The sequence below is a fragment of the Balaenoptera borealis genome (assembly GCF_965194805.1).
Source record: "Balaenoptera borealis genome assembly, chromosome: 11".
Taxonomy (NCBI): Eukaryota; Metazoa; Chordata; class Mammalia; order Artiodactyla; family Balaenopteridae; genus Balaenoptera; species Balaenoptera borealis.
Window position 1 is genome coordinate 37373066 of NC_138868.1, and position 12947 is coordinate 37386012.

Sequence of the window (12947 nt, forward strand, 5' to 3'; positions counted from 1 at the left end):
GTTACTGGACTTCATCAAACAGGGAGACGGAGGATAAGACATCTCTAGGATCAACTGCTGAGTCTCTTTTCCATTGGCCGTAGGAACCGGCAGGGAGCAAGGGCACTTGAGATAGAAATGTTAAGTGGACTGGCCAGCTTCTTTCTGATTGCACGCTCTCTCTTTATTAAAAATTGAGAAAATGCCTTTGCATTTTAAAATAAAGAGATATGCTTTAGTTTGCCCGGGACAATGTGGCAGAACAAAAGCCAACCAATTCAAGACATTCACAAAGTGAATGAAGCCAGGACATGGATGTGAAAAAGAATGACTGCTACCCTTGCATTTCAAAGGAATGACAAGGTCAAATTTAAATGACCGAATTTCCATTTATTTCAATTCTCATTTGATTGCCCCAAGAGTCTCTTTGTGGGCATTCAAAATTGCTCTTCAGTTAAAAACAAAAGCAAAAACCTGACCCCATGAAGACTGCTATCAAGAGAGTGTTTTTGCAACTCAAGAAGGAACCACATTCGCTCTGAAGAACCAGAGGATCGCATTTTGCTGGCGAGCAAAAGGACTGACTTTGTGTCATGATCTCGATTATGAACATATGGGCCAGGAGGCTGGTTTAGAGCCGCACAACAGCCTTCTCAGCAAGCAGCATTCTCATATTCCCAGGAAAACAAACACAAGTGGTATAAAAACACTCAGAGAAGGTGGCTTTGAGTAGTTTGTCCTAGAAAAACAAACACAGCTTGGCCTGCGAGAAAGATGGCAGACAGTAAAACACGTTAGCACTGCTGGCGGTGTGTGGCAAGACTAAATATTTACTTTAAAACAATACTGGGGCTTCCCTGGTGGCGCAGTGGTTAAGAATCCGCCTGCCAACGCAGGGGACACAGGTTCGAGCCCTGGTCCGGGAAGATCCCACATGCTGTGGAGCAACTAAGCCCGTGCGCCACAACTACTGAGCCCGCGTGCCACAACTACTGAAGCCCACGCGCCTAGAGCCCGTGCTCTGCAACAAGAGAAGCCACGGCAATGAGAAGCCCGCGCACCACAACAAAGAGTAGCTCCCGCTCACCGCAAGCAGAGAAAGCCTGTGAGCAGCAACAAAGACCCAACGCAGCCAAAAATAAATTAATTAATTAAAAAAAAGAAAAGAAAAGAAAAAAAAGAAAACAATACTGGATTCAATGGCTTTTGTGAAGAGCAAAACGTACTTCTGAAATAATAATAATATGTGAGAGATCTCACTCTTCTTGATCAGAGAGGATAGTTCCAAATGGCCCAATGTAAGGTCCCTTGGGGAAGCATGAGGTCACTGGAGGAATTAATCCAAGTTCACTGATAAGTAAATTACTTACTATTTTTTCATTAGTAAGGGGCAGCCATTGGCAGCTGTAATTCTTAACTAGGGGAGTAGCTCCAAATCACCTGTCAAACCTCACATGTTTCGAGGAGACCCCTGGCTCACCGGGTCTGGGGTAGGTGCTGGATTCGAATGCATGCATCTGGTTACTGAGATGAAGACTACCCACAGAAGAATACCTCTGCCGTCTTAACTAGGCTCTAAGCCTCAAATTTCAGATCTAACATCAATTTCTGATCTTCTTTGGATAGAGTTACCGACAGAGGAAGAAGTCAAGGAAATAAAGGATTATAAAACACACAGTAGCCTAGTATACTAGGGTTTTGGAAAAAACCCCAAAGATTTCCAGAAATGTAAGAGAGCTCGGGAGAATGAATAGTTATGGGTAGTTACCAATGACTGAGCCTATAATCAAGGTCAAGCACTGTGCTAGGCACTTCATGCGCAGACTTTAAAGTGAACTGGAAAGTTTCCTTGAGTAGACTCAGGCTCAAGCCAGGAATTATGTGGGCAAAAGCTGCAGATAAATATCAATTACCTTCCTGGTCCAAAGAAGACAAGCTTTTGAAGTTGCTTTTCATTTTAACAGCATGCTGGGAGTCACGCAGGTGGCTTTCTGACAGGCTCACACACACGGATATGTGATCTCAAGCTGGGTTGTGTGCTCCCAAGCAGGAAGCCCTGCCTCTGAGGCATCTCAGCACCTTCCAGAACCTCAGGCCCTGCCTTCTGAGCCTCAGCCCTCGCCAACTCACGGCTCTGCGCCTCCTTTATAGACTGATCTGATGGGGTAGGAGATCTCTGCCTCCACTCTGACCCCTCAAATCCTATAACCACACCACAGTTAGGAAGCTGACTTAACCACCTAACAGCTGAGAGCCTTCAGGATGTGGCCTGACCCTTGCCTTTCTTCGATGCCTCCCTCCTTTCCACTTCCTTCTCCCCTCCACCTCAGCCTCTTCCCCACATCCAAGCCATAGATTCTAATTACACTGAGCTATTTACAGTTTCCAAATGCACCGTGGGCTTTTGCACGAATTACTCTTTGGTTAGAATGCTGTCCTTCCCATGCATCCTCCCCTACACAGCATTCATCAGATGTCACCTCCTCCAGGAAGCCTTTCCTGCCTTCTTCCAGCCCCACCAAGACTGATCTAGGTGCTCCTCCTATATATTCCCGCAACTTTCACCCTTTATTGCTATCACAACAGCTATCATGTTATAGCAAAACTGTTTTGTCTCTCTGCTGTACCAGAGAAAGAACACTAAGATGACAGTGATTGTGCCTGCTTTGCTGTTGAACCCACAGTACCCGGGGCATAGTTGGCACTCAAACAGTTGCTGAATTGAATGCCAGTTGGCAGTGCCTCCTGAACACGTACTTGTGTATATTACAATTACAGAGCAGTCAGCTATTTACTGTGGAGCCTTCGATTTTTTTTCTCTTAAGACGAACATTTCTGAGCACTTAATCTATTTCAGGTACTGATCACATGACACCCCTGAGAGCTAAATATTATCATTCCCCAACACACAGATGAGCAAAGGCAGGCTCAGAAGTTAAAGAATTTGCCCAAAGCACAATGCCAGTAAGTGTCAGAGCTGACACTCACACCCACGATGCTAAAGCCTATGTCTTTTTTATTATACCACACTGCTTCTATAATGCTCAGAGGTAGCAATGGCTACCGCCCTGGGTCTGTACTCACATTTGCTGTCAGCTGGGTGGTCAAAGCGGAAACCTTCTCCTGGGAGGCATCCAGCTCCCGCCGTAGTTTGCGAATCTAAAGATAACAAGGGACAGAGTTACTTGCTTTGGGAGTCTACTTACAGGATGAGCTGGGAGAAATAACTGATAATAGTGAAAGACGAAATCCAACTAGCCAACTCTTCCTTACCTCTGACTGGCATTTTTCTTCTGGCTGTAAAGAAAAAACATAGAAGAAATTAGACCAGTTGAGGAACTAAGAACAGTATAATCCTGCCTACAGGGAGTACCATATTTGGACACTTAGAGCAGTGTTGAAGATTTATTAGTTTCTTTCCTGATGGACTTTTCTGGATCAAGTGGTTCAATTAATATGACCAATCAGGAAGGCCAAATATGAACAGCACATTATTTTAAGAAACTAGAAAGGATTAGGAAATACGCTCCTGTTTTGGTGGTGAGGAGCCCCCTGTTCCCAGGTGGAGATGACGACAGGGAGAAGCTGGGAGGAGAAGGGGATAAGCTAGGGCAGAGTTGCCAGATTTAGCGAATAAAAAAACAGGACACCGAGTTAAGTTTGAATTTTTTTTAGTTTAAGTATGTCCCATGCCATATTGGGGACATACTTATACTAAAAAATTATACGTTGTCTACCTGAATTTCAAATTTAACTGGGCATTCTGTATGTAATCTGGCAATCCTACCTGGGAGGCAGGGAGGACGGCTCATAGATGAATTCTGCCCCATTTTATCCCTCCCTCTCATCTCCCTAGGGCACTGAAGCAGAAACAGCAGCAGGTCAGGAAGCTTCCCGAAGTGAGGGGGGCTGGGAAGCCCTGTCAGCCAGCCTGGTGACTCCCCAGGTTGTAAGGATGAAGGTGGCTTGTACCTTCCTGCCGCTCCATCTCTGGTCCCCCAGTTACCTGTGACCCTGGGGAGTAAAGACGAAGCCTGTAGGCCCTCTTGCTGGCAAAGCCTGCCATACTGGGCCCTGGGTCTGTGGTGACACAGCAGTTGGCCAGCCAGAGACTACGAGCTACTTATCTCTTCCCATAGGGGGAGCCCACATGGGTTGGAGGAACTATTCCTTCTCTCTTCTGGGGTTCCCGGGGGGGGGGGTCCATAAATGAAGAAACCCCCAACCCTCCCCAACTGCCCCCGCAAACACACCCTTTCTTGGAAATATTGGAAGTGTTCCTGCCCTTCTCTCCACACCCCGCCATCTGCACTTCCCTGGGGTGGAACAGTGACTTGGGAGCCAAGTAGGTGAGTGAAAATCAGGAAGGACCCTATTTTGTCCTTGAGTCCTCTATGTGTGTCCTAATCCAATTTCACTAGTGATAAACCCATTCTTTTAAAAAGTCAGCATCTGGTTTCTGGTTTCTACTTCTCTATTAGTTCAGGATGCAGAGGCGTATGATTCGTTAGGCCCCGTAGTCCCTATACCTAACAGCTGGGACAGGTGGGTAGCCGTTTCCTGTCTGACCGCCCTTCACATCCTGCTCCCACCGCCCTCACTCCTGGTCCTGCCCCAGAAGGCCCTCCCTCCAGGCTGGCTTCTAACAACAGTAAGTAATTGTTAGGTACACTGGGGCCAAATCAGTTAACCCTTGCAGTAACTCCACAAAGTAGGTTTGTATTCCATCTGAGGCTCAGAGAGGTTAGATATCGTGCCCGAAGCCACACAGCTGGACAATCTCCTCATCTAAGCAACACTTTCAGGAGAAGGTTTGGAGAAGTCCTCAGGGCTTACTCTTCCCTCTCTGATAATATTCAGCCATCTCTCCTTGTCTGTCCGTCTGCCTGTCTATCAATTCATCCCCACCACCATCAGATGTTTATTGATTTCTAACTATGTGTCAAGCACTGTTTTAAGAACCTGGGATACAGCCGTGAACATGACCAAGTCCCTCACATCTTATGTTGCTTACGTTCTGGTAATAATAAGTAGCATTTTATTGAACACTTACTATATGCCAGAGACGGTTCCAAGCACTTGACATTCATTATTCATTTAATCCTCATAACAACCCTTTCAGAAGGTACTAATATAATTTGCTCATGGCGACAGCTGATAAGTGATAGAACTGGGATTGGATCCAAGGTAGTCTGGCTCCAGAGCCTATGGATCTTAACCAGCACTTTCTCCGGCTCTGACTATAGCGACATTCTCCTGGAGGCCTTCCAGAAATAAGGCCCTGGCTTCTGAGTCTGATCCAAAGGAGAAAAGTTAATGGTGATAACGTCACAGCTATCTAACATTTGGGAGGCAAATGGAGGTCTGTTAGCAGGCTGAACCATCCAAGGAGGACCAGCCCAACTTCTAAACACTTCTATCAACAGCCTGCCTTGGGCGGCTGCCACTGTCTGTCTCGGTGCCCACCTGTCTCTGGGGCTGGAATCCTGCTCTCAACAGCAGCCTGGAGAAATCATGTGTTTTGTATCTTGCCCCAGCTGCTGCTGCTCTTCTGTGCATCTGGGAACTCCGAGGGAAGCTCCGGGCCTCTCTCCACTAGGCAGTTCCCCTGGGAACTCATCTGTTGCTCCCTACCAACGAAGAAAGCAAATCTGATGCCAGATGTGGCCTCTTCAGTTTTTTTCTACTCCAAGGGCCGGCCATGACCTCTTCATGGCATTTGTTTAGCATCAGGCTGTCTTTTCTTTCCTTTGTAATTAAAATTACAGGCAAATTTCAGCCAGAATGAACATTCTTGAATATCTAAGAATTACAGAGATTTCAGGGGGGAGAAAGCCTATTATCATCCAATAAGAGCCTTTAAAACACTCTGGTCTTAAACAGACTCTTTGGTCTGGGCTGGTGGCAACTTAAGACGCTCCAAAGATCTCTTTTTAGACAGCAAATACGAACTTATTTACCTTTTCATTTACAAAGGCGCCTGAGCATTTGTTTCTGAATTTCATCATCACCAAGGAGCTAATAATAGATAAGGGACCACACACCACTGCCTGGCCAGACTTGCAGTTTTCCTTGGAATTAGCATACCACTCCATCATGAAAATATTCAAAGGTTAGAGTATTTTGTAAAAAGTCCGCAAAAGCAACTTACATTCTCAGAGAAGGCACATATAAAGAACAGTACATGGGAACCTTTGACTCACCAACTAGTGGAATGTCAGAGGTTGTAGGGACCTCGGAGACCACTTGGCCGAGCTCCCTGAGGCCAAGGGCAAAACAGAGACCCTCAGAATAAGGAGGTAATTTGTCCAAAGTCATACAGTAAGGGAAAAACTATGAATAGGCCTCGGGTCTCTTGCTATCCAGATAAACATGGAATTAAAAATGATTATTATTAGGTCTTTGGTAATTTGTGAATTTATATCAACTCAGAAAGGACAATTTCAAATTTCATGAAAACACGAACTTCAGGTCCACACGCCTAGAACAAACATTACTGAAAGAGAGGCCTGTAGCTCTAAGAACTCCCGGTGGTTGGCATGAAGGGGAAGCAGCCAGGAACTGCAAGTGATGGTTTCCTGCATCTGAATTCTCACAGGTGGAGGAGCTCGTGCTCTTTCCCTCCCAGGCTGGCTGACGCAGGCCAGCCCCCATTTTTCACTTTTCTGAATGAACAGTGTGTTGACAGGAAACCCTGGGAACTCCCTGGGAAAACATGGGGCTTGGGCACTGAAATGTCTGGTATGACTGCACTGTACCAACCCTGTGAAACTAGAGTTCCACATGCCCCCCGTGCCCTCTGTGCCTCTGGCTTCCTCTTTCGGAAGCAGGCTCCTTCCTCCACCTAAGCCACGTCCTCAGGGCTCAGCCCAGAGCCTGGCATATATCAATACTTGGTGCCAGTAACTACTGTGGAAGAAGTGAATCTAGGCTGAAAAGTACCACCTCTGGTCTGGTACCCATGTCACAGAGTTTCATTCTAGAGGAAAGGACTCAGTAGATGCAATAGCTGATAGTTAGAAGGCCATCCCTATGCTTTCTTGGATAACGGCTTAAATAACCCCTTCCCAAGGTTACCATATATAAAGTCTTTAAAATGAAAGCCAGGACTTTGACAAAACTTCAGACAAGATGACTAGCAGAGCAAAGAGGTCCTGTGGAGTTGGAGGGGCAAGGTGGGTAGGAGCAGAAGAGAACGTTTCTAGGTCCTTCAAATCAGACCATGTCGGCAACCACTGAAGTCTGTTTGCTCGCTACAGGCCTAAGAAAGAACAGTCAGGCCCTGGGCTCTTTGACTTGATTCTGGGATGGTCTTTAACTTACAGGGGGCTATCTACAGTTTGTCCCACTACAGAGCCGAGAAAACTGGCATTACCAAATACTGAATTATTAAAACATCTGTCCTCCATGGAATTAAGGGCTAAAGAATTCCCAACTCCTAATTAGTCAAATGTTTTTTTTCCTACAGGAATTCCCGAGTTAACGTTTTTAAGATAGTTATGCACATAGTTATAAAAAGTAAGCATACTGAATAAATCCAGTACTATATTTGATTAAGTTTGGCTTTTGTTCAGTAGACCTCTCACTGATGACAGCTATCATTTACGAGAGCTTCCTCTGTGCTGCGTACACTCTATTCATTGCTTTACGTGCATTTTCTTATTTCATGCAAACCTATTTTTTGAACACCTACTATATGCTAGGCCCGGTTCTAGGCACTAGGAATAAAACCAGAAAAAAGTCCTTGTCCTCAAGGAATTTATATTGCAGTGAACAGTAATATTCATAACTTTAATTCTCATTACAACGCCACAGGGTAGGGGGGCTGTTGTTCTTTCTACTTTACAGACAAAGAAACTGAGGCAGACACAAAGTTGAAAAAGGCATCTCATACATTCTAACTAGTTACCACTCGAAGCACACTGCCACTTTAACAAAAGTCACCTCCTGATTTATTGGTTGGTACATCAGTAACTGTTCGTGAATTTCAAACCTTGTTCCCTAATTAATTGATTCCCTTATAATGGAAATACTCTCTCTAGGAGACATGCTTGTATTTTATTTTTGACACACATAGCCACACAGCACTGATTTATACTCACTGTAGAATAAATTGATGACGTGCTGGAAACCAAGGAGAGTGAGGAACCATGAACTGTTTAAAAAAAGAAAAGAAAGAAAAGGTGAATTGCACAGTTGGCTACTTTGGAGCCGAAAAGGGGAAGGGAAGGAGAAACTCAGCATTAGAGGACATTACCAGGCTTGGAGCAACTTAACCTCACCTTGACCCAACCTTTCCTGGTTTGGTGACAGGTCGGTGTCAAGTAAGGAATAATTTTCTATGGGAGTCATCTCTCTATTACCACATTTTTTTTTCTTACAACATTCTAAATACTACCCCTGCTCTAACTATCAAAATAACACATAATTACTAAGCTAAATGTTTCAAGTACAGAGAAATGTTAAGAAGCATTTTCACTGCCATAACCTGTGTGACTCATAATTCTGTTACCCAGAGGCAACTTTTACCTCCTCTGTTCCAGCATATTTTATTCCTTTCTTTTTTCTAATGTATCCCCTTAGGGTTAAGATTGGGTTGCTAGCATCTGCCATTTGTATAAGCAAAAAGACGAGCTGATTATTTTGAGCATAGGAGGCTGGCTGTTGGCCATGGTAAATTCATTCTAGATGACCCTGTGGTAGAACATTGTTTAGAAAACATATCCACAGAAACATAGATTCTTCATTTGATTTCTATCATATCTACAAAGTGTCCTCTTTTCTGTTTGTGACTGGTACTTCGGGTACCATCCTTGTACCCTCCTCACCCCCTCCTGCCCCCAGCCAATGGAGACATTTTATTTTCTGTTTTCATGTAATTTAAACCATGGTCTTTTCCAGGACTAGGTATTCTGGCTGACTTCTCTTCTTGGAAACCAGATTCTTTAATGACATTTTCTTAGTAATCTCTCAACAATTTGTTTGAAAGACAGAAATATGCCTGTTGAGACATCACAGACCTTCTAATGGGGCACAGCTTCCCTGACCAGGAGTGGAATGCTTCTACCCCACACTGCGCTCTCACCTGCGGTCTGAGAGTGGGAGGCTGGGGAGGAACTTTCCATGTGTACTAGACGGCTTTCACCTACCACCCAAGGAGTGAACTCAACTTGGATCAGCGGTTGGCAGAAGCTACCTGCCCACAGATATCCCAGCAACGGCTCAGCCGACCACTCCGGTGCCTCCACACCGTCTCCCCAGTAAAGCTTCCAACCTCCCATCCTTCATTTAGGTGCTCCTATCGCACTCTGAATCCTGCACGGCTCTCTCAAGCATGGCCTGCGTGGTACTCTGCCGTCTCAGAGTCTCTGCCCTTTCAGTTCCTTTGGTTTAGGAAGTTTCCCATTCCTGCCCATCCAAATCACCAGGATCGGCTCAAAGAGCATCTTCTCCTGGAGCCCTATCTCGTTTCCCCGACAGCCACCGGGATGGGCTTCCTCCCTCCTCTAACCCACACAGCTCTTGGCTTGTGTTTCTGGTCATCTTCTCTCTTAGAAGGTGCCAATTGCTCTGAGGCTATCTCTACACCGCCACTCAGATCCACCCTCTTCAGCAATGCCCGAGGTCCTAGATCTTTTCCTCCTTTCTTTCTCCATCCATGACTCATCTGGCCCATGCCCGTAAAAGATCAGTTTAAGGTGTTAACGGCCAATAATGGCTTTCAGTGTTAATATGTCCACACATTAACAGACAGGCCTCTCATGCCCCAGCCTAGGGGCCTAACGGTCCAAAGGGGTAAGTTACTTTAGCCCCAGGACACAGACACTAGGGGGGAAATTATGCTGGAGGCCAAGCTGAGGGAAGAGAGGTGAAAGCCATCCTTCAACCACACCGCCCTGCCAGACGCCCGCTCCAGAGGCCTGCGCAGGGCTGCTGCGTGGCCTTGGGCTGCTGAAAAACGGAGGTTTGTCTCTTCTATTTCTCTACCTCATACACATGGATTCACTGATACTGCCTTCAGCGATACCTCAGGGCAAGCTTGGGGCCGCAGGCAGAGAGGAGCATAGGCCTCGGGTGGAGGTAATTATTTTCCTCTGTAATTAATTCCTCTCACTTGTAAATAGCAACAGCAAGGCTGTGGTCCAAAGAAAGAGTCCTTGCTTTCCAGATCAACCCAAAGCTGAATATGGCTGCCTGAACCACTGCAGTTGGCCCTCCTTCAAGAAAACTGAGCCAAGGCAGAGCCTGGGTTATGTGGCTGGGGTACTTTTGGACGACAGAATGCTTATGAGACGTACAAAGCCAGAGCAGCAAAAGCATGCTCTGCAGCTTCCTCCCTATACCTGTACCTCCAAAAATTTGAAGATACAAGGAACCACAGAGAATACCTAGGCCTTCTCTGCCACTGACTAATCTGAAACCCAGAGAGGTTAAACAACCTGCCTAAGGTCCTACAGCATTCAGGAAGAGAATCTGCAGACCAGAAATCTGGAGATGGCTTTGCCCTTGACTGACCTTGTTTACTGGTATCTGAGGTTTTTTTTTGTTTTTGGTAAAGCTTTTTGGTATATTTAGAATGGTTTCCTAAACCCCTCATTCAATCTACACAGGCACAATCTGGGACCAAATAAGCAAAAAGTGCATGTTTGAGAAGAATTAGAAGGCACAGGTAGGGGTGAAATCACAAGATGGAATTAGACAACCGGGCATATTCCAGCCAATAAAGCAAACAAATGCCTCTGTTGTCACACTTGGGCACCATATATATATATACACACACATATATCTACGTCTATAGATATAGACGTAGATATATATATATATTCAGCTTCATACTAATCAAAGCACTTCCTCATACTACTGTTTGAAGTGATCCTCATCATCATAGAGAATTTGTAGGTAATATTCCCAGACAGGGCAGGAATTTCTATCCCTAATGAACACAGGAGTAAATTTAGGTCCAGAGAGGCTAAGCCATGTGGTCAAGCACACACAGCTGGTCAGGAGCAGAGAGAGAAAGTGAGTCTGGGTATTGCACTCTAGTTCTCGCTCTGCCACTGGGGGCTGTGGAAGGAAAGAGTCGGTGAGAATGAGATGCAGTTCTGATGGCTAATGGGCTGCCCTCTCAACCAGCGAAGGAAGCATAACTGAAAACGGAGACCACACTGATGAAGGTTCAGGGCTTGCTTCAGACACGTAAGAAAGCCCAGCTGTGGCCAAGGAAGAGACAAGTGTAAGGCAGGATTGAGTAGAAACACAGAGGGCTGAGAATCAGGAGTTTAGGACATAGTTCTGGCTGCAAAAAGTCCCCAGGTCACTTCCTCTGTTCAACTTTGCCATAAACAAAATGGGGTTGAAATGGCCCATGGGGAGAAGGATAAAACAAAACACAACAACTATAACAATAGCTACCATTGACTGAGTACTTACTATAAACCCCTTTCAAAGTCATTCTGCTAAATGCCTTCCAGGATTTATCTCACCTAATCTTCACTTCAATCCTCTGAAGTAGGTACAGTTATACTTATTTTCCACATTCTAATGAACAGGAAATAGGCTGAACAGGGTCAAGTCCCTTACTCAAAGTCACCTTGCTAACAGTGGAGGTGCCAGGACTTGAATCCAATCCTGGGGCTAGAAACACAGGAGAGCTGCAACACAAGATTTATTTACTAATAAGCTGCTCCGTTTCTGTGGGTTCCATATGAACTGATTTAGACTGTACCAGTTCTTAGGGATGACTGGTAAAGTCCCTGGATTTTTTTTTTCTCCAAAGACATTCATTTGAAAAGTGCCTCAAGCATCTCCCTAAAGTGCACTATTAAAGTTGACGTGAAGATTGCATAATGCATCTGATGGAAATTAATTTACCTGAAATAACCTTGAAAGGTTGCACCTGGGCCATGCCTGTACCTCATCTACATACTTATGACTTCCATTTCCTTCAAAATGGAAAGTGCTAATTAAATCCCACAAAAACCTCACTCAAGTACTTGTGCTAATTCTTCCTAAATTTCTTTCTGCTTTCTGGCATATGATATACCTCACTGCCTCTTATCAATATAAGGAGGTTCTATTCGGTCCAAACATGAGATGTGAATTTTTTCCCAACTGTTTCTGCAGTACCAGGAGTTTATACATTCAAGAGGGGAAAAAAAAAGTCATCCCCCAATGGAATTAAAAACACCTAATTGCACAAGCCCTATTTTGTTTTGGTAATGTAATAGCCTTGGAAGAAATAAAATCAATCTGATGCCAAATTTCCCAAAAGATGAAGATGTTACATGTTTCTTAGTATACTGACAGCAGTCTCTACCCCTTCTCCCCAAATTTGATTTTACCTCTGCGCTTCAGTTCCACATCACCATGAATCATCAGGGTTTACAAAAGTCTAGACACTGCTTGTGGGCAAGCCCTTTTTATCAATGTCACTTTGACATCCCAGATATTCCACAGTTGTGCTGCCTGACGGCTTGATTCCAGATGGAATAAAAAATACCCATCTGATGATGATACTGTAATGGTCCTGGACCTTTATGAGGTCAAGTGTGCTTGTTTGGACAAGTTGCAGCACTGAACATGGTTCACTCAGGTACACACGGGACAGAGCAGATGAATAGGGCACAGGGCACTCTCCATTCATGAGTCATTATCAGGAGGGCTGGGAAATGCTTTGTGGCCATGCTTGGTTCGCCCACTGATCAGAAAAATGTTAAAGACAAACTGCCTACTCCTTCACCTTATGGTCAACGTACCCTCCACGGTTACTACTGATTTCTAGCTCTTAAATCCAGCAAAACGCTCTCAGTAACTCAGGCTCTGCCCCTCCTTAATCCTCTGTCCCAGTGGGTTCCCACAGATGGGTTTACAGACGAGTGTCTGCTCACTGGACGCAAATGATACATAAATCAGAGTGGAGAGAATTAAGGAAGATAAACCAGGGGGCAACTGCTCTGTAACTAAACTCT

At 45.0% G+C, this 12947-nt stretch overlaps 1 protein-coding gene across 12 annotated transcripts in view; it reads right to left on the reverse strand.

Annotated features, from left to right (window-relative positions):
* Positions 1-12947, reverse strand: part of NAV2 (neuron navigator 2) — an 858870-nt gene that overhangs the window by 55740 nt on the left and 790183 nt on the right. For all 12 annotated transcript variants that reach the window (XR_014231592.1, XM_082342380.1, XM_082342385.1 and 9 more), the window contains 3 exons: positions 8082-8134; positions 3253-3276; positions 3064-3138 (listed from right to left, as the gene is read on the reverse strand). Coding sequence is in view for 11 of the 12 variants with exons in the window: in XM_082342380.1 (XP_082198506.1) it covers positions 3064-3138; positions 3253-3276; positions 8082-8134 (152 nt within the window). In the remaining variant the exon portion in view is untranslated. The remainder of the gene's footprint in view (positions 1-3063; positions 3139-3252; positions 3277-8081; positions 8135-12947) is intronic.